This window comes from Musca vetustissima, unplaced genomic scaffold, assembly GCF_032173495.1.
Source record: "Musca vetustissima isolate MV318-11 ecotype Yass unplaced genomic scaffold, APGP_CSIRO_Mvet_v1 utg18595, whole genome shotgun sequence".
NCBI classification, from domain to species: domain Eukaryota; kingdom Metazoa; phylum Arthropoda; class Insecta; order Diptera; family Muscidae; genus Musca; species Musca vetustissima.
The window spans coordinates 43,311-62,433 of record NW_026884951.1 but is presented as its reverse complement, the minus strand read 5'-3'; the positions used below and the strand labels follow the sequence as shown (position 1 = coordinate 62,433).

Sequence of the window (19,123 nt, the reverse complement as noted above, 5' to 3'; positions counted from 1 at the left end):
TCATACATAGATGGCTAATTCGCATAGGTTTTTCCGTCGGACGTCAACAGATTGTCGATAGCGAACTCCATGAAATCTGTGTAGCAACAGGTGGTCTCCGAAGCCATACAGAAGGCTAGAGATGGTATTAGGTCCTACACCAACATCCTCCTATAATTTCGGGCATTGAGAGGCTTAGTTTCGGATATAAAAATGTTTTTAATTCTTATCAAAAGTGCATTGTTTCCGGAATCCTAAATAGATGTCCTTACTGTCAATAAAACCCTCACGACACTCATAATTTTTTTATTTGTCCTTCCGAGCTATTATATTTTCCTCCCGTACATCTTCACAACAGGATGTTGTCAATGCAGTACTTGCTTAGGTGTTATTGCCGGAATCATTCATGCTTTCATGCTATAAATAGGATTCTCAGGCCCAGGCATGTAAGAATAGGCCTACAAGTTCTAGAGAGAGAGCTATCGTTAAAAGAGAGCAATGAGTTCACCCACCACAAATAGCAGCAGAAAACGACACCTGCCTAGACACACGAGATTGGTTTTAGCTCAATTAAGATCGGAATGGTACAGCCGCCTCAATATGTATTGTGCCCGAATTAATATCACGAATTCCGACACATATCATGTGGACATCTTTTCAACTGCACAGCTAAGCCCTGTTTCCGGTATCGCTTTTTATACTCTTCAACTCATTGTGGTACAGGGCATTATGACTTTGTGCATATGTTTGTAATAGGCAAAAGGAAACGAGATAGACCCATAGTTCCTTTTGAGAATATGCATAGAATCACTTTCGGAGACGATTTATGCATGTCCGTCCGTCTGTTGATGTAAAATTGTAAACAAAGAACAAGTCGCATTTATCATCCGATTTGGATCTAATTTGGCACAGCTGATTTATTTGGCCCTAGGACAATCCCTATAGAAATTGGGAAAAATCGGTTCAGATATAGATAGAGCTTCCATATATAATTTCGTCCGTTTCAAGGTAAATGGTGCACCAAAGTTCCAATATATCTTTCGATTTGAAATTTGGCATAGCGTACTGAATTGGGCCTAGAATGATGTGTGCTAAGTTTCGTGAAAATCGGTTAAAATTTAGATATAGCTCCCATATATATTTTCGCCCGATTTAATGTGCACCAAAGTCCCTACTAATCTTTCGATATGCACGAAACTTAGCTCAGTGTATTGAATGAATTATGTCTGGAATGATGTGTGTTAAGTTTCGTGAATATCGGATCCGATTTAGATATGGCTCCCATATATATTTTCGTCCGATTTAAGGTTTGGTGCGCCAAAGGCCCTAAATATCCTACGATATGCACGAAATTTGGCATAGCCTACTGAATATGTTGCTATGTTTCGTGAAAATGGGTTCAGATTTAGATATAGCTCCCATGTATATTTTCGTCCGATATAATAGAAATGGTGCACCAAAGTTCTTATATATCTTTCGTTCAATTTCATGTCAATGTTATTTCGAAAAGGCGACGTCTGTTAGGAGACTATGTAGAATATACCCAAAGTGGTGAAGGGTATCATATAGTCGGCCCAGTCCGACTTTACTACTTACTGGTTTTAACCTTAAAACGGGGAAAATACAACAAGTATATGGATAGTTGCTAAAACAACAAACTTTTTCAATTATATATCTGGTTGGCCTAACAACTCTTTAATTTGTTGCACGAACTGACTAAAAATCTTACTTGCCCTTACCTACGATTTTTAACTGTTCTTATTTATATGTCCCAGTTTGTTGCAGCGATGTAGTTGATCATTCTAGCACATTGAGTTCATGGAATTCTCTTTGATCCTCTAATAAGACTCGTCTTCAACGCATCACCGGTTTTCGAATACTTTCCCTATATTCCATAAAAATCAAATTCATCTACGAGAGACCTAAGATAGTAGCTGTCCTAAAACCAAAGCAATTCGGCACCTTTAGTTGGAGCTTTAAATTATTTAGGGATACAGCGGTTTTTTTTGCTCTTTATTTGTTTAGAAAAATTAGTAAGGATTTTTTGTTTTTAATTTTTCGATTTAAATTCTATACATTTCAGCTCATGGGTCTAACATATTTGCTCAATTTTGTCTGGACACTGATATTATGTTTTTTGGTTGTATGTACCTTCATATACACCATGTTCTGGAATATGTGTTCAAGCGTTGAACGCTCAAATACTTGTATAGATTTAACACAATTTCGTAAGTAGAAAATATAATAATAATAATAGTGATAATAATGTATCGTAACCTAATTAAAAATTCTCTACCTTTCAATTTCTACAGATTTCATGTTCCCCTCGAGTACCAAACAAGAAGATATGAAAATATGTGAACCGTGGGAAATTAAAGCCTTTTGCAAAGATGGTGTTGAAAATGCTGAAGTCATGTTTATATTGGCCACGTTGGCAACATTATTGGTCATTCTGAGTTTGGTTCATTATTTAATGTGTTTGTCGGCAAATTATAGTCACATTCGTGATCATGAAAAATTCCAAGAGCTACAAGAAATACAACATCTCAATGAACTGGAATACAGTGCAACATCTAAGGAACGTTTCTAGAGGGAGATGAAAACGTAATGCAAGAACAATAAATATTCCAATTCAAAAAACAAAAACAGAAACAGAAAAACATGAAAGTATTAAACATAGTTATTGGAATTTCAACTCTAACCCACTTCCCCAACCACAACAAAATTGTAGAACAATTGTTCATAATTTTCGGCATTTTCGTCATAACGAACTTCGAATGAAACATGTTCGCAAAGGACATTGGATACAAAAAATAAGAATACAATAAAACGAACAAATACGAAGTGAAAATTTTTAAATTTGTTTAGGAGCTTTAAAAATAGATTGCATTTCAAGCTCTACAGCCAATTTAAAATAGTGATATTTCAAACAACGAATATTCCGTCCATTCCAATGGCTTCTTAAAGTCATATTTTTCCCGAACTGCACAATTTATCGGTTGCTGCAAAAATGAATGTAAAACGCTCAAGTCAATTGTTTTGGAAGTACATTAATATATTTAAGGAAAACAAGAGGATTTCAAATTCCCGTAGTTTATGGCTACGAGAGGATTAACAACTATTGAAAACTTCCATACTATCAGATTTTATTCGTGACCGAACTATTCCGGAACTAAAAAGATAACTGCAAAGCTAATATCCGTGCTGTTTTTATATATAATACATCCAACCTAGATCATACACCATAATGCGCAAACATGAATTGACAATTTACATTTGACGACCGATAGTGACCCGCGAAAACGCCACAATTTTTTATAGTATAAGTACCTTTCCTCCATAGTACAAATTCCCAAGTTCTTTTATTTACACTTTTCGATTCATTCCTACTTTTTCTTTCATGTTTTTTTATTCATTAATTCGTTTAAGTTGAAATTTAACCATTAGAGTTATTCAGAGCTATTCTCTATGTAAAAAGTTTATTTTTTTTAATAAAATTACTACTTATTTTGTAAAATATATATTTAAACAAAATTGTGTTTTATTTGTAGGATGCTATGGAAAATTCAAGAACCTTAGGGTTGTTGTAATAGTTTGGCTGTAGTCAAAAGTTCTTTCCCGAAAATATAGTAGTTTTGGAATTTAGGATTGAAAGAGGTACGCCGAAAGAAATGTGCAATCTCTATTGGCTTTAGCTATAAGTCTATGGGAAGATTTGTTTGCTCAGATGAATTTGTTGTAAAGATTTCGGGAACAATGCACTCTCGATAAGAACTAAGAGCATTCCTATTCTCGGACATTAGTTGTGACAGGATGGAACGAATTGTCCTAGGAAAAAGCCTCTCACTATATGAAAAGTTCGCTATAGACATCAGATGGAATGACTTCTTGGATGTCTTCACGATAGAACCTGAAGTCCTGACGGGTATATCGCGTAGTTGAATCAGCCATCACATTGTGACAGTTTGGTAGACACAGCAGATAGCATGCCAGAAGGACTGCCGTCTCATGGAGGTGATCTACGCTCATTAACTGGTCACAATCCGTTGCAATTCGAGGAGAATTATTTGCAAGGATATTCATATGTCGCTAAGGAGGAAATCCAGACTGGGTCTACATAATATAGGATGGAACAACTGATGTCCTTATATGTCGTTAACTAGCTTTCATCTTCTGATTGTAATGGGAGTGCAAGAAAAAATGAAAGAGGTTATCAAAATTCACCGCAAAAATTTTCAGGATTGCCTCTTCAATTTTTTATGGACACAAAACTATATGAAGTTTAGACGCAGATTATGGTTATATATGAGGATGTAATGATCGAGTATTGTACATATCTAATGTTGACACAATTATCGGTTCGCCGTGATTGTTGTTGTAGCAGTTTTATAAGAATATTGTTCTTCCACTGGCTGCAACTACAAATCTTCAGGAGTAAGAGTGTGGTATGAGGGCCCGTGCCACATGCTGGGCAGACATTCTGCACCTGGTCAACAATTCTTGCCCAATATGAATTAAGACGACTGCACAATCCTGAAACGTAATTGGACTAAAACTACTCTGGTTTGTATGTGCAGATTCAGGCTATTTAGACCTGCTCGATAGCCAAATTGATATTAAGGCTCCCTTTCATAACGGCGTTCTGACAGAACTGAGTACTACTCCAATGTGTAACACTAGTATTCGCAGACCAAACTCGTACCGCATGGCTCCTTATCTTGTTTCTACTTTTTAACTTATCGCAGATATCTATGGTTTGCGCGGACGATTTGAACATGCCGTCGAATGTGCCACCGAGTATTTTGGAGTAGTTGGTATTCGAAATTGGGTGTCCGTAGACCTGCACATTCAATGTCATTCTCCTGTTCGTTTTCGGACGGCTCACAAGAAGGACGTGATCTAAAAAGTTTAAAAAAGCATTATACGCCCACGGGCTTAAAAATAGATTTTTACAAAATAGCGGTTGTTAAGCGTTCGCTTAACTAGCACGCGTTTTTTCGAATACGGATAACCTATAAAGTCCGAGTCGTTCAATGGAATCCAAACGGTTGAGGATTTCATTATCATTGGAATTATCCTAACGATTTGGTCAATTAACCAAGGAAAGCAGTGTTAAAATTGAAAGTATTTTGAAGGCTCGTAGACAAAGTCTACATAATCTGTGGTGGCGCTATTATACTCGATAATCGGGAGGCGGGCCAATAACTTAAATAGGAAAAAAATTTCATTCTCATCTCCGCAGTCCATGTGGTGAACAATGTGGTCGAAGATTTAGTGGCTCATATTATATTCTCCACGTAAAAGAATGGTGTTTACTCGGCGAGATAGACATTCAAGTTCACATATATGTCCTCAACTATAGGTCCCGATGCCATGATCGTACAATGATCTGCATTCGTAAAGATCTCGATGCCGTCAGGAGGGCGTGGAATATCGGAACACCACGTACGACTGACTTCCACACATGTAGTTGATTATCCAACGTTTCAAACTTGGCCGGAGGGAAGTGTTCTCGGTGTCCTCGAACACTGTGGCATAATTGACTGTATCAGATGCTTTTAATAGGACACACGCTACCAACACTGTTCTATGACACGACCGGTTCTCGTTTAGTACTCCAATTATATGTGTTGAGATAAAACGCTGTTGCTGTGCTGTTTTGCTTACGTTGTCATGTTGATGATTAGCAACTGGATAGCTTTCCCTAATGCTACTGGTGACAAAAGTAAAATTGGCTTGTAAGATTTACCTTTGCTTGGCCTCAGTAGCGGGAACATCTTGCCCATTGTCCAGGCATCGGGAACGACGTAGGTGACAATCGCCTAAATGAAGGCTCCTGGTCTGAGCCAAGAGAAATGACGGGCTGACAGTTGACATCATTTATCAAACCTGGTGGCACAATGGTTATGTCAAGCGAACTGTGACTCTCTAACCATATTCTGGACTCTTCTGTGACTCTCTAACCATATTCTGGTGGGGGAATCACCATTTACCGTGCAGAACGTGGAGCTATCAGTTTGCTCTGCACAGCCCTCTGGTCATTAACTAGGACGGAATGTCACAACTCATGGTGAGCTATTAAATCCCCTAGTACATGGAGAGCTATTAACTCCCCTAGCACCAGACGGCTATTGCCCTCAAATAGAATGCTAATGTTAAACAAATAACGTGGTTCACAGCGGGCACATTGATTAAAATCATTCGCAATCCTTGTAACCTTGATTACTGGTAAATAGAAGGATTCGGGCGGAGATTATTATATATATTTACTTTACTAGATTGAGAACCAATTCAATTCTGTACTCTGCTTGATCCTGTTCGTTGAGTAGTAGTCGTGTTGATGTGCGAAACTTAAAACTCTGGTTGAAAAATTCGGTTTCATAAAAGAAATTATCCCTTTTGTTGTCATTGGGTATTCCAGAAAGCCAGCATTTAACTTCTTTTTTTGGTGCAATACATGTCCTTGAACCCTCCTATCAAATTTCTCTACAGAAGAGTATTGTAAATTATCAATCCAATTGAATTGTAACAGCTTTTAGCTGTTTATGTGTCACCCTGTATGATGCATAATGTAGAACAACTTGGTAGCACTTTCATAAAATTATAGATACACAAGCACTTAATGATTCAAATTTGATATAAACTTGTGAGTTTGACATTAATAGGAGTATAAATCATCAAAATTTTATATATATATATGTATATATATATTTTTTAGTATAGTAATTACAATTTAAAAATAATCTATTGGAAAGTTGATTTACTGATCCCTACTGTTATCAATTCGTAGTGAATGAATAATTTCTCTTCTTTCATTTGAATTGTTATTAGTTTATTCTTGCAAAGGACCTTATTTTTCGTTCTAATTTTTTGTTATTTGTATGTATTTATTAAATTATTTATACAGAAGATCAACCAATTAATTATTTAAGTCTTTTCTTGAAAACGTTTCATTTTCGATCAATAGGACCCTATTATTGCTGTTTTGTATTCTGTTTTGATTATAATGCTTTATCAGCCATTGCTTTATTTATCCCTTTTACGTCGTTTTTCTGTTTTACGGTGGACTTTTTTGGTTCACCGGTAGTCATATCTTGGAAGAAGTTTTCGGTACGTGAGATTTACTATTTTGGTTTTGTTTATTGTAAAATTAGTTAAATATTTAAGTGTCTGTATGTAAGGGCTGGATATTGGGCTTTCCAATAATGGAGGAAACAATCACACGAGTATTGTGCACAAAGTGAGACTAATGCCGGTATTAAGAGACGGATCCAACACCATAAGTAGCAAAGAGCTGTGGAATCTTACGAAGCAAAAATCTATACAAGACACAAATGGAAGACGACCAAGAATCACCTGGCGAAAAATAATATCCCAAGAAATAAGGAAAATTATTGTACATGGGAAGATGCAAAAACAACTGCAACCAATTGAGAAATATTGCGATGTTTTGTGGAGGCCCTATGGTCCCAAAAGGAGGAAAACACTTGAAACACTCAATTTTTGATAGCACGGATCGGAATAGACTAGGGACAGACTTTTCTTTTCAGGCTATATTAACATGGGTGTTGACAAACCAACAGGAATAAACTCTTTTTTAATCAGCTGGTCTAGAAGAGTGTTACCATGATATCCTGTATCCAAAAATATAACGATCTGTAACAAACCCGCCCTGCATTCTTCCAACTGTACCATGAGAAAATAGAAAGAAATAACCTCATCAGATTACATCGACCAATATAACTATCCGCTTCAAGACATCATTCTACTCCCAAACGTAACATTTCTGGACATCTTTAAGAATCGATCGGCAACATCATACATTGTTAATATGTACAACAACACCATGCATACTAAATTTCCCGATTTCAAAACCATATTCACTGACGGCTCAAAAACTGCAGACAAAACCAGCTGTGCCTTATGGATACCTTCGTTGGACATCGAAGCTTCCTTCACGTTAGATAAACACTGTTCTATTTTCTCCGCGGAAGCTTATGCAATTGTTGAAGATTTAATGCTCATCAAAACCTGTGATCCTGGGAAATATGTACTCATCACTGACAGCAAATCAGTCCTTCAGGCCATTGGATCTCTAAACTCCAGAAATACCCATCTCTATATTTACAGAATAAAAGATGAGGTTTACCAAATGTCTAGGGAGGCCTACACTCTACACTTTCTATGGGTGCCTAGCCATAGCGGCATCGATGGTAACGAGTATGTGGACTTCATTGCCACTAACAATAATCCAACCGATTCTTACCTAAAATTATGTCCATCTGACTTGAGACAAAACGACAAATCTTCGGCAGTCACATCTTGGCAAGAAAAATGGAATGGAAGTATATATGGCAGACGATTTTACTCATTTTCCCCCAAAGTCAACTGTATTCCTTGGTTCCGAAGTGTTAAAATGCCCCGAAGTGACGCAACAACAACAATCAGACTACGATTTGGCCACAATCAGATGAAACATCATCTCCACAAAATTAACATAACCAGCTCCGACAGATGGATTGTGGAGACATCCAAACTATGGACCACATCACCTTTAATTGCCCTGACATTGACCTAAATACCAGACGTTCTTTATTGCAAAATCTACAAAAACTCGGAATTTATCAACATTCAATCGATATAATACTAAAATCTAATAATATTAGGGCATACTTTGCCTTAGCAAAATACTACAAAGATGCAGCTATACGAATTTAAAAACAAAAACTAATCAAAACTATATTGAAATACAAGCCAATTCTACCCGTAAAACACAAAAATCCCATGAAATATATGAATACCCGTGAAGGTGGCAACATAGACTCAGTGCCTCATGCCACTTTAAATTCCACCCCAAACACGGTAGAATTGATATATGAAAAGATATGTCAGAAGAAGAAGACCAAAGATATCTCTAATCATGAGCAAATACTTGATTCCAATAAGCCACTTGTACTTGCGAATATTTGAATTTTGAAAAAATAGTGTCTCGAATCTCACTCGACAATAGCCTTTCAATTTATTCCAATATTCAAGAATTGTCGTTTTCATGACAGTTTGGGTTAATTATTCGAAATGTTCAAAAATAGCGGTGCTATGCTACCTGGCCACCTCTTTTCCATTTTGTACATATATGATTTGAAAAAAATCTTTTCACGATTTACATTATAGATCGGCCTCGGAAATGTGGCTACTTAATAACCCTCAAGCACGAAAGTACTACATATGACTAAGGATCTTTTTTTAATTGTTATCACAGATATTCCAAGGAATCCTTATTAACATAGCCTAAAAGTGCTCTAATTCCTGCTTGCTAAGAGAACAATCAGACTAGAGAAGGGATGCTGAAATGCGAACTGCTATACAATAATATCCAGTTAAAATTTACAATAATTGAACAATTGATCATTTTAGATAATTTGTTTCCAATATTTTGAAAATATTCTACTAAAACTCCAATAACCCAATAAAATGATTAAATTTTTAATAAATTAATATTCTTTGTTTCGAATTTTTTCCAGGGCTCATCAAAAGCATTAGCACGATGAAATTACTAATAATTGCAGTATTACTGGCATGTAATGCCTGCATATCCCTTTGTCAAGAGGTAAACATTTTATTTCCATTTTATGTATGTTAAATAATCATCCTCTTTTTTGCAGCCCAATAATCAACTAAATCAATACATTGATGCCGTACAAAGATCAACGCACACCAACAATTGGGCTGTACTCGTAGATGCCTCAAGATTTTGGTTTAATTATCGTCATGTTGCCAATGTACTGTCCATTTATCGTTCGGTGAAACGTTTGGGTATACCCGATTCACAAATTATACTTATGATTGCCGATGATATGGCATGTAATCCACGAAATCCACGTCCCGGACAAGTGTATAATAATGCCAATCAACATATTAATGTTTATGGTGATGATGTAGAGGTAGATTATCGTGGTTATGAGGTGACAGTAGAGAATTTTGTACGTCTGCTGACTGGGAGGACACAAAATGGCACGGCACGCTCTAAGAAATTACTTACCGATGCTGGTAGTAATGTGCTGATTTATTTAACTGGCCACGGTGGTGACGGATTTCTTAAATTCCAAGATTCCGAAGAAATTACAAGTCAAGAGTTGGCCGATGCCGTTGAACAAATGTGGGAGAAGAAGAGGTAGGAGAAATTAGGAATGTTGATAACTGTTAATCTAAATGTTACAATAGTATTTTTGAAAATTGTAATCTAACATAGGTCCATAAGAATTCGTTAAATTTGGTTTATCATTTTTAAATTTAAGATTACCTTTTATCATAATTCTATTAATCTCTAATTTCCAATAATCAGAGCTTTTTGTATTATTTTCATTTTCTTGTGTATTACAATAATTTACTGATAATTTCTCTGCGTTTGACTTTTCAGATATAATGAACTATTCTTAATGGTGGATACATGCCAAGCTGCATCCTTGTATGAAAAATTCACATCACCCAATATATTAGCTGTTGCTAGCAGTTTGGTGGGAGAAGATTCACTATCGGTAAGCAATAAAAATTAATCTATATAAATTAATATTATATTAATTATATGAGAGTTCAAAAGTATAGAGTTAATTCACAGGTTGTTAACAAAATAAATACAAATTAAGGATATACTATTTTCTCACACACACATCAACCACAATCTAAGTCTATTGGTTCATTTGTAGATTTTTAGTGATTGAATCTCTTCGGGGAAGGTTGGAGTATATACTTTATATCCACTGAAAGAGTGTTTTATCGTATTATGAAGTATATGGTGGCGTATGTTCCTAATCCTTCCTTGTAGTAGGTCAACTATGGGGTACCATATTTTCCGTTCGGTATATTAATCAGTTGTGAGTCACCTTGTTAGTATATTCATTTCCTCTGATATTGGTATATCCAAGGTTGCAATGGATATTATTGAAATTTTGTATATCGAGTGAAGAATCTATAGACGGGAGTTACCAACCATAAGTTCTTAAACTAAACATTTTTTAATAAACAGATTTCTATACACAAAATTTCTTATTATTTTATTAAATCATTTCGTTCTTTTTTACAGCATCACGTTGACTCTTCCATTGGTGTATATATGATTGATCGTTATACCTATTATGCTTTGGAATTTTTGGAAAAGGTTCAACCGAATAGCGATAAAACAATGGGAGAATTTGTAAGTATTCTATTTGAACTACAAAAGTATATTATTAATTTTCGATTTCTCCTTTTCAGTTAAAAGTCTGTCCGAAACGTCTGTGCATTTCAACAGTGGGTGTACGCAAAGATTTATATCGACGTGATCCAAATAAAGTTCCTATAACTGATTTCTTTGGTTCGATACGGCCAACGGAAATAACAACAGGTCGTGTTAATATTACACTGGCTGAAGAAGAGTAAGTACAAATTTTAAATTAAATTTTCTGCACAATTCGAAAAGAATACATTCAAGTAACTTATTCTTGTGGATGGTACCGAAAAAGTTATTCATGATAAAAAGCTTGGAACTGTATACGTTTTTACAGAAAAGTGAAAAAAGATGTCTAAATCCGGAATGCAAAATTACAGTCACATCGGTTGAAATATTAGACTTAAATCATAAAAATACCTAAAATGAGGCTAAATGTTTATATGACCTATGTCCAAATATAAATTTATATTAAAGATTTTCTGCCATACAAAGAGTTCACTAACCATATCTTCAGGAATTACCACTTGTTAAATACCCGAATTCATAAACAAGCAGATTAGTCGCAGATCATAAGTGGAATAAATTGTTAGAGTATCTGAATTGTTGCAACATTGGAACCGGTGTGAGTAAGCTGTGGACAACTTCTAAGTTTGTCTCGAACCCTGGAAAGAAGGATGATTGGATCTCAGTTACATTTAACGACGAAACAGTGACTGTTCCGAAGAGATGCGCTAGGTGTATTAACCCATAGTTGGTTAATCGTCTCGCTAGTTATATTCACCGATAGTTTTTTCAGCAACCTGAGATTTAAAATGCGGTGCGAAGAGTACTACATCGTAGTTTACAATTTGTTATCCGAACTTTGGGCCTGGCGGAATCTCTAAAGTAGTTATTATTAGTTATTGGTCGATAGCCACCCACATCATTCCAGAAGCCTGGTGAATGGGCAGTGGCTATATAGACGCCAGTCGCACGTGGAGTACCGAAATTAGAAGTCCAAACCCCATCCTCAACTTCGTTCAAGATAGTGCAATCGTCTCAATTTATATTGGGCAGGTATTGATTAGCCTTTCTTCTTAAGACTTTAGAAAGGTTACTAGACTCCGAAATGAGGAACACTATCAACCCAACTAAAATCAGCAAATCCAAGGATGCATACATCAAAGTCAAATTAGTGGACACTGTTTTACATGAGGTGGTCGGTCGGTCGATCCTGACAACCGGTGCGCTAAGAAGCACATCACAGGCAGCCTTAAATGTAATCTTGAATATCCAACCACTAGATTCTCTGGTTAAATTCCAGGCTGCAAAATGTGCCATGAGGCTCCGGGTAACGGTTGCTAGGAAGTCTCTGCACTTTGGACAAGGAGTACTCACATCATTGACTATGCCCTCTCTCTCTCTACCCCTTTCCTAGAAGAGAAACCTGAGATCCCTGGCCGGTTTGTCTATATTTACTGACGGGTCGAAGATGGAGAAAGGTGCTGGTGCACCTTCAACTCATATAAACTTAAAAATCCTTGCAGTGTTTTTCAGGCAGAAATCCCCTCAATCACGGCCAATTATATCGCTCGTTCGATGATTGAGCCGCAAATTTCCTACACGCCACAATGTCGTGACCAACCAACATGCAAAATCTGCATTGCTTCTTCTCCGCCTTTCCTGGTATGTCTTGCTGCTTGAATATTTCTTGAACGGATTGTCTTTTGTCTTCTAATGCTTGATATTGCTGTTCCAGGAAGTCCAGCACGTCTGCAAGTTTTTGAGTTTCTTTAGACTTTTTTCACATTTAGTCCCTCTTTGTCCAGTTTTCTTATAATAATTCTGGCTAAAATCGGATGGGTATCTCTATCGCCTTCAATGCGTGAACACTCTCATTGACAATGTGGAGTCATTTTCTTAAGCTGGATGCCGATTGACTATTTATATTCGGTTGATCCAAAATCTTATCCACTAGTTTCGTGAATAAAATCCTCTTGTTACTGTATCGCCTTTCCAGCAACTCCCACGCTGCCTTATAGTTTGCGCCAGTTACTTGTAGATGCTGCACTAATCGTAAGGCTTCTCCTTTCAAGTTGGTTTTCAGATAATACAACTTTTGCACGTCCGACAGTTGAATATTACCATCTATCATTTTTTTAAACATATCGTGGAAGGAACTACATTCCTCCACATTTCCATTAAAAGTTGGAATCTCTATTCGTTTTAATTCCACCGCATAAGTTTCTTCTTTTACGACACTTATCTATCTAAATATATTTATGATAGGCACTTAAATATTTTATGTTCTTTACACTGTGTAAATTATTTTCATATTTTAATTTCCTTTATTTTCAGAGACTTTATCGAGGCCCTACTGCAGCAGGAAGAAACAAATTCTCAACATTCCAATTTCAATGTACAATTCGAGCAGCAATTTCCCAAAGATTTATTTAATTAATAACCTTTTTAGTGTGTAATTAAACGCCATGTGTAACAACACCGATCGAATGACAGCAGCGCATCTTAAATCAAAAGCAGATGAACGATCAACGTTATGTTTGAACTGTGAATCATCCAAAGTATTTTTCGTAATTTTTTAAATTTTTTTTCAGTAAAGGAATGCAACGAAACAACAAATGAAAAAGGAACAAGTTTTGTTTTGATATGTATGATTTTATTTATTCTTTGTTTATAAACAAATGAATGTATGTATGTAGATGAAATAAATTACTTTTTTTTATACATAAAATGAAATTAATATTATTAATTAATTAAAAAAGAAGAACGAAATACAATCGTTTAACAATTAAAATAACAGCTTCCAACATTGAGACAAAAGAAAGGAAGAAGAAAAAAAAAACAGCTAATCTTCTATATAAATTTTAAGAAACATGATGATGCATGAAGTTATAATTGATGTGTTTGATTATGTTTGCAGATACAATTGATTAACTGATGACGACTACGACGGCAAGCTAGCTAGACACACCCCGAACTTTTAATTTCGTCTCACATAACCAGGTGTGGGTTCAGTGACTTGCTGTTTTCTTTTGATATTTTGTTTACAGTCTATTTATAGATCAAGAAGATTAGCTTTGTTTTTTTTTTAATATAATAAAAAATCGTAACTCTTTTTGCTAATTCCGTTAGTTGCTTAGTTTATGCGGGTTATTGTTTAAATATATTTGGTACAATCGTAGTGACGTTCACAACATTCTGGATAACTGCGATTTACATTGACAAAATCACGCATTTTACAGCCTTTTGGTGGTGGTACTGGAGGGCATCTGTAAATGAATATTATAATTATTATTTTTGTTATAAATCTAGTAAATTTTTCTAAAGTGTTCGAATAACTTACGTTCTGAATTCCACCATGCTATTTTCCATACATGTGACACCAGCACAGGGATGGTTGGGTGCTTTACTCTTTTGACCAGGCGATAGAATGGTGTTTGAATCGAATGTACATTTGCCGGGATAAGCTGTAAGGGAAACAATTTTAATGAGTTTATTAGTTAATAATTAAAATGCATTCAAAATAATAAACTCTGGATGGGAGTTTTTATATTGAAAGGGTGTGGAGAAAAATCCCTTAAAGTAATAACGTTAGTTTTAATGTACCCATTTTTATATACCGAATACAGAATAAGCGATTCACACATATAAGGAAGTGACACTTATCATTGCTCCATATATTACAATCTATATATGCTATTTTAGAAGTGTCGGATGAGGTTGTGAAATAGAGATAACAGTCTTCATATTTACGATCACTTCCGAAGTGAAAATAATAATAACTTATAAGGTTCGCGAAATGGCGTGGGCCCATTTGTAAATATGCTATTCTTTATAGCCCTCGAAAGGGTGAAAGCAATTTTTTAGGACTTATTTTTAAGTATAGTGACAAAAATCATGACAAAATCATTTTTGGGGGCTGAATATTCCAGCTGAAAATACAATTATTTAATAAGAGCGATGCAGTAGTGGGCTTGGGTTAATAGTTACGGGCTACCGATTCTTAGAAAAAATGTTTGGTTAAAACTATCCGCAGGCTAACAAAAAGCCCTAAAATACATTCGGGATGAAATTGGATAGTTTTTAAAATATTGACCCTATGTGTGGGAGGTACTAGAAGGAGCGGACAGATGAATCCCGTCTTCGAACATAATTGTAGAAATTTTATGATGTGCGCAGTTTGGATCAAATCGTACATTTCATTCGCCTAATATTGGATTAAAAATATTGAAAATGTTGACCCTTTGTGGCGGGGGTACCAGAAAAAGTGGATCATGGTGTCCCATCTTCGGATTTGATGTTGGCTTGAAAATGATAATAGGTTGTTCGAAGTTTGGTTCAAATCAGATAGTCTGTTCGCATGATAAGATAAAATTAATTTTCAGCCAATTTTTTTTACCATTTTGTGGCGGAGGTACCAGAAGTAGTGAACCGATATTCATCTTCTTGGAACTTGAACTAATTTTGGAAGAAATACTGCGATGTGCAAAATTTGGATGAAATTGCTTACTACCTTCGAGAGTTATCGTGCGCACCAGCCGGCCTAACAGACAGATAAATTGACCGACATTTGTAAATTGATTCCAAATTGTGTGAAACCGATTTGATCCAAGGAAACATGAGATCTAAAACCAATATTTCGTTGAAGCGCATGTCCAAATTTATGTACTCAGCTGACATTTTCCATGTTTCGACCATAAGAATATCCGCCCCAAAGTCAGTGTTTGCCACATAAACAGTGGAAATGTGGCTACTCTTGAATTTGCTGGTCGACGGGTACATAATAACCTCATGTTTCTGGAGGTGTTGAAACCTGTAAATGTAGAACCCGGTTTGTGGTAAATTATGCTGGACCAGTGTAGTCCACACAAGAACTAGGCAATGTAAAATATTCAACATTGTTACAATCGACCGTGAAGAGTGCAGCAATATATCGTCTCATGACTCCACTCCACATGACCACTTACATGAGAAGACGAGGATCCTTGCTGTGCGTCAAAACTAGAAGAGGGAGGTCTAATGGTGCAACATAAAGCTTCTAGCTCAAGAGCGGAATTGAACTGTATTCACTCTGATATAGGCGAGAGAGAAATTCAAGAACACATGGTGAATATAAATCCTCGAAAATCACCCGTTATAGATAGCAGCATATGAGCGTGGTAGGTCGACAAATTAGTGTGGTTTGAACACAGTTGATGTCTGTATTGTAGAAATGTGGCAACGGTCCTCATTTCTGGTCCAGCAAAATCCACTCCTTTAATACAAACTTGATTATGGATTGAACTTATAAAAGAATAATCCAATTGAGCAGAAATAAAACTGATGTAATATACATATGCTACAATAACAAGGAGCGGAACAAATTTCGGGATCTTCGGGAATGTTCGGTAATTTTTTTAACCATAAAAAAATAGTGCATATACAATCTCCTCAATATGTTTTTAAATCGGTATGCCACAAGGGGATGCCGAGGTGGACATTCCTTGCAAGACAGGATGAATCCGTTTGAGAAGGGTTTATACCTTCCACAGTTTTGGAAGATAACTTTCCTTACAACTTAAAACAACTATGGTTGTTATGCCAGTCGGAGATTCATACGTTAGAAAGTTCATTATAATTTGTCCGTCTGTCCATCATAATTGTAAACACAATACAGACCACAGTTATGGACCAATCGTCAAGAAATTTTGCTGTGGGAGCGGTTCTGGGATCAAATAAGCCAAGACATTTCTGTCTAAAAAGAGAAAATTTGAATCTTATGATTTAAATGTTCACTCTGGGAAAATATGTCAGCGTAAAAAAAGAGGAGCTGTTGACCTCTAATCGGTCAAAAGAGTGCAAATATCGATAAAAATTGTTCAGTCTTGGAATACAGATCCGCAGAAAGTTAGACTTCATTGGGTCCGAATATATTGTTCAGCTCTCTGGAAATATATATTTTTAGATTATGTGGATCTGAGAGGATATAATTGTCACGTTTTCAATGGACTTACACAAAAGTGAGATAGTCCATATTATTCGATTTTCGTATTTTTACCTTGCACCACACTGTGGTATAGAATATTGTTGTTTGTGATATCTTTTTAACAGGCAAACGGTATCCATATAGTTCATTTATGCTTGTCCGCCCATCTGTCCCTGTATTATTATAAACGAAGTACAGGTGGAATTTATGATCCGGAGTCATGGGCAACAGCTAATTGATTTGGCCCAAGGATGAAATTAGTTATTTAACTGGCATATAAACCCCCAAAGATAAATGATAACATGAAATTTTGTACAGCATACCGAATTGATTCTAAAATGGCTTGTGTTAAGTTTTGAAGTGGGAAATCCCCCTCTTGTATATACCCATAGTTGTGAAGGGTGTTATATAGTCGGTCTCCGACTTTTGTCCTTTTCATACTGGTTTTTACAAAATAACATCGATTTTTATATTGGTTTACTCTGTCATGATTAGGGTTCTGTATAGAGTCAGCTTTCAGGCTCATGTTTGCGAGAGCTACAACGTATCAGATAAAGAATTCAAGTGGAGTTGAATCCCTTTCAGAATCTGGTTTGGACTTTCCTTAGGGGTTTTGGAGCTTTACAGTCCTTTAATTTAGAGCGATTTTGAAATAACTATAGTTACCCCTCTAAACGAAGGGTCGGATAAACAAGTTCGATGTGGCTTAAATCTCAGGAATCTCATTGAATTTGTACAAAAAATAAACAAACAGATTTTGTTTTTGAATAATTTCACACAATAATTTGGTCTTCACGATTAAACTTTTCAGGTACATCGTATTATTTTTCTTAACATTTTCGATATTTTGTTTATTTTTTTCAATTCTTGAATTATTTTATTAAATAATCCTTTTTCAAATTATGATAATAAACACACTCACTTGGATTATGGAAACGTGCTGTGGCAATGGCTGCTTCACTCCAGGCCAACATTCCCAATAAAACACACACGAATACAACGAATTTCATTTTGGCACAAGGATTTAAATTTTAAAAATTACAAAAACAAATTATCTTAAACTCTTTTGGATGCTGTGTGTAAACACTTGAATGTCTTTGGAACAACTGTTATATTTCAGCGGCGAATCTTCAAGTTTTATATGTTAATTGTTATCGGTTGGATCGGTAAATCGTCATCGTCGCCACCATCATCTTCAGCAGCAGCAGAGAAGATGGAATAATTGAATTTCGAATTAAAAAAAAATAAAAACAAAATAATATTAAACGCTTGTACTTGTTGCAGATATGTTCGTTGTGTGTGATTTTGATTTCGGGGGAAGGTGTTGTTGTTCTTTTGTTGTAGCGTTGGTGACGTACAAGTTCAAGTTCAGGAACAGAAAAAATGCGCCACACCATCAATATTTTTTTTGGATATGGAAGCATATCGCATTTCATATCAATAGGAAGAATGTGATTTAATTATGATGGGGCTGAATTTTAAAGATTCTGGTGGCTTCTATGGAATAAAGGGAAATATATTAAATATACTACAAGAACCAAGGATATGGAAATCGACTTGGGATCTGACAAATAAACGAAATTAGTTTTGATTAATTTTACTGACAATATCATTAAATATTTGTCAGAAGAACGACATATTTTCATAAATGGGAATAGATTATATTTAAATATATAATAAATTGAAGGAGTTACAATTGCAGTAGAAAACATACAAATTTCAAATCAATTTGTAGTCAATATTTATTTGGAATTACCCTCAGATTTAATTACTGTCTCACAATTTTCAAAATTTAAACATTTTATGTATTTTTTTGTTTCTTGTAGCGATTACTTATCTCTAAAATGTAAATGTGAAAAGTTCAATCTTATCAGTAAAGTGAGAGTATTCGAATTTAAGAAAATGTGTCAATCGAAATTTGTTTTTCGATGTCATTGCCATTAGATGTTTGTTGTTAAATTTTAAGAAACAAA

At 35.5% G+C, this 19,123-nt stretch overlaps 3 protein-coding genes across 3 annotated transcripts; 2 read left to right on the top strand and 1 right to left on the bottom strand.

Annotated features, from left to right (window-relative positions):
* Positions 1–2,062: 2,062 nt before the first annotated feature.
* LOC133332049 (neuronal membrane glycoprotein M6-a-like) lies at positions 2,063–2,576 on the top strand (the record flags this gene model as incomplete). Its single annotated transcript, XM_061540431.1, has 2 exons — positions 2,063–2,207; positions 2,292–2,576. Coding segments are annotated over 2 exons (423 nt in total), but the record flags the coding sequence as incomplete, so codon positions are not given.
* Positions 2,577–9,523: 6,947 nt separating this feature from the next.
* On the top strand, positions 9,524–13,634 carry LOC133332048 (putative GPI-anchor transamidase). Its single transcript, XM_061540429.1, has 6 exons — positions 9,524–9,586; positions 9,642–10,150; positions 10,397–10,514; positions 11,060–11,170; positions 11,230–11,390; positions 13,523–13,634. Exons 1-6 carry the CDS (start codon positions 9,524–9,526, stop codon positions 13,623–13,625), a joined length of 1,065 nt encoding a protein of 354 aa, XP_061396413.1. The 3' UTR covers positions 13,626–13,634.
* Positions 13,635–14,342: 708 nt separating this feature from the next.
* Positions 14,343–18,174, bottom strand: LOC133332047 (uncharacterized). Its single transcript, XM_061540428.1, has 3 exons — positions 18,073–18,174; positions 14,529–14,652; positions 14,343–14,454 (listed from the first exon to the last, which is right to left on the bottom strand). Exons 1-3 carry the CDS (start codon positions 18,158–18,160, stop codon positions 14,343–14,345), a joined length of 324 nt encoding a protein of 107 aa, XP_061396412.1. The 5' UTR covers positions 18,161–18,174.
* Positions 18,175–19,123: the final 949 nt, after the last annotated feature.

What these genes read in the sequence shown, in the direction of transcription:
- LOC133332048 (XM_061540429.1), top strand. Translation starts at nt 9,524, where the DNA reads ATGAAATTACTAATAATTGCAGTATTACTGGCATGTAATGCCTGCATA. An exon ending in CAAATGTGGGAGAAGAAGAG is followed by an intron (nt 10,151 to 10,396) that starts GTAGGAGAAATT and finishes TTGACTTTTCAG; the next exon opens with ATATAATGAACTATTCTTAA. An exon ending in ATAAAACAATGGGAGAATTT is followed by an intron (nt 11,171 to 11,229) that starts GTAAGTATTCTA and finishes TCTCCTTTTCAG; the next exon opens with TTAAAAGTCTGTCCGAAACG.
- LOC133332047 (XM_061540428.1), bottom strand. Translation starts at nt 18,160, where the DNA reads ATGAAATTCGTTGTATTCGTGTGTGTTTTATTGGGAATGTTGGCCTGG. An exon ending in AGCACGTTTCCATAATCCAA is followed by an intron (nt 14,653 to 18,072) that starts GTGAGTGTGTTT and finishes TTTCCCTTACAG; the next exon opens with CTTATCCCGGCAAATGTACA. An exon ending in AGCATGGTGGAATTCAGAAC is followed by an intron (nt 14,455 to 14,528) that starts GTAAGTTATTCG and finishes ATTCATTTACAG; the next exon opens with ATGCCCTCCAGTACCACCAC.